Source organism: Penaeus monodon, chromosome 23 (genome assembly GCF_015228065.2).
Source record: "Penaeus monodon isolate SGIC_2016 chromosome 23, NSTDA_Pmon_1, whole genome shotgun sequence".
Classification (NCBI taxonomy): Eukaryota; Metazoa; Arthropoda; class Malacostraca; order Decapoda; family Penaeidae; genus Penaeus; species Penaeus monodon.
In genome coordinates this window covers 4130310-4130645 of record NC_051408.1, presented here as the reverse complement: position 1 = coordinate 4130645, position 336 = coordinate 4130310, and the positions used below count along the sequence as shown (strand labels likewise).

At 35.4% G+C, this 336-nt stretch overlaps 1 protein-coding gene across 1 annotated transcript in view; it reads left to right on the top strand.

Moving 5' to 3' along the window:
- The window catches only part of LOC119587684, a gene marked incomplete at its 5' end in the record, with an annotated part of 1681 nt that overhangs the window by 699 nt on the left and 646 nt on the right, over nt 1-336 (top strand). The window contains 1 exon segment of the mRNA XM_037936363.1: nt 225-334. Coding sequence (XP_037792291.1) covers nt 225-334 — 110 coding nt within the window.

Here is a 336-nt window from a genome sequence, read left to right as displayed (position 1 = left end):
GCAATTGTTTGGCAATGTTGAGTAAACAAATATTCACCGAAATATCAACTTCAACTCCACACACACTTAGTCCTAATCTACACACACACTGAACCCACAGAAATATCAATTCAGACTCAGCACAACACAACTTAATTTCTGAATTTTCAATCAAAATATACACGAGGATTAAAACAATATTAACTTGTTCCTTTTATATATAATTCTTTCTTTTCTCTCAACAGGTCCCTCGATATTCTGTCTCCCGTGATTTCTGCTCTGGCTGCTGCTTACCAGGAAATACCAGTAAACAAAGTACTGTGCCATAATGATGACTTAAGATTAAATACGTCTGGT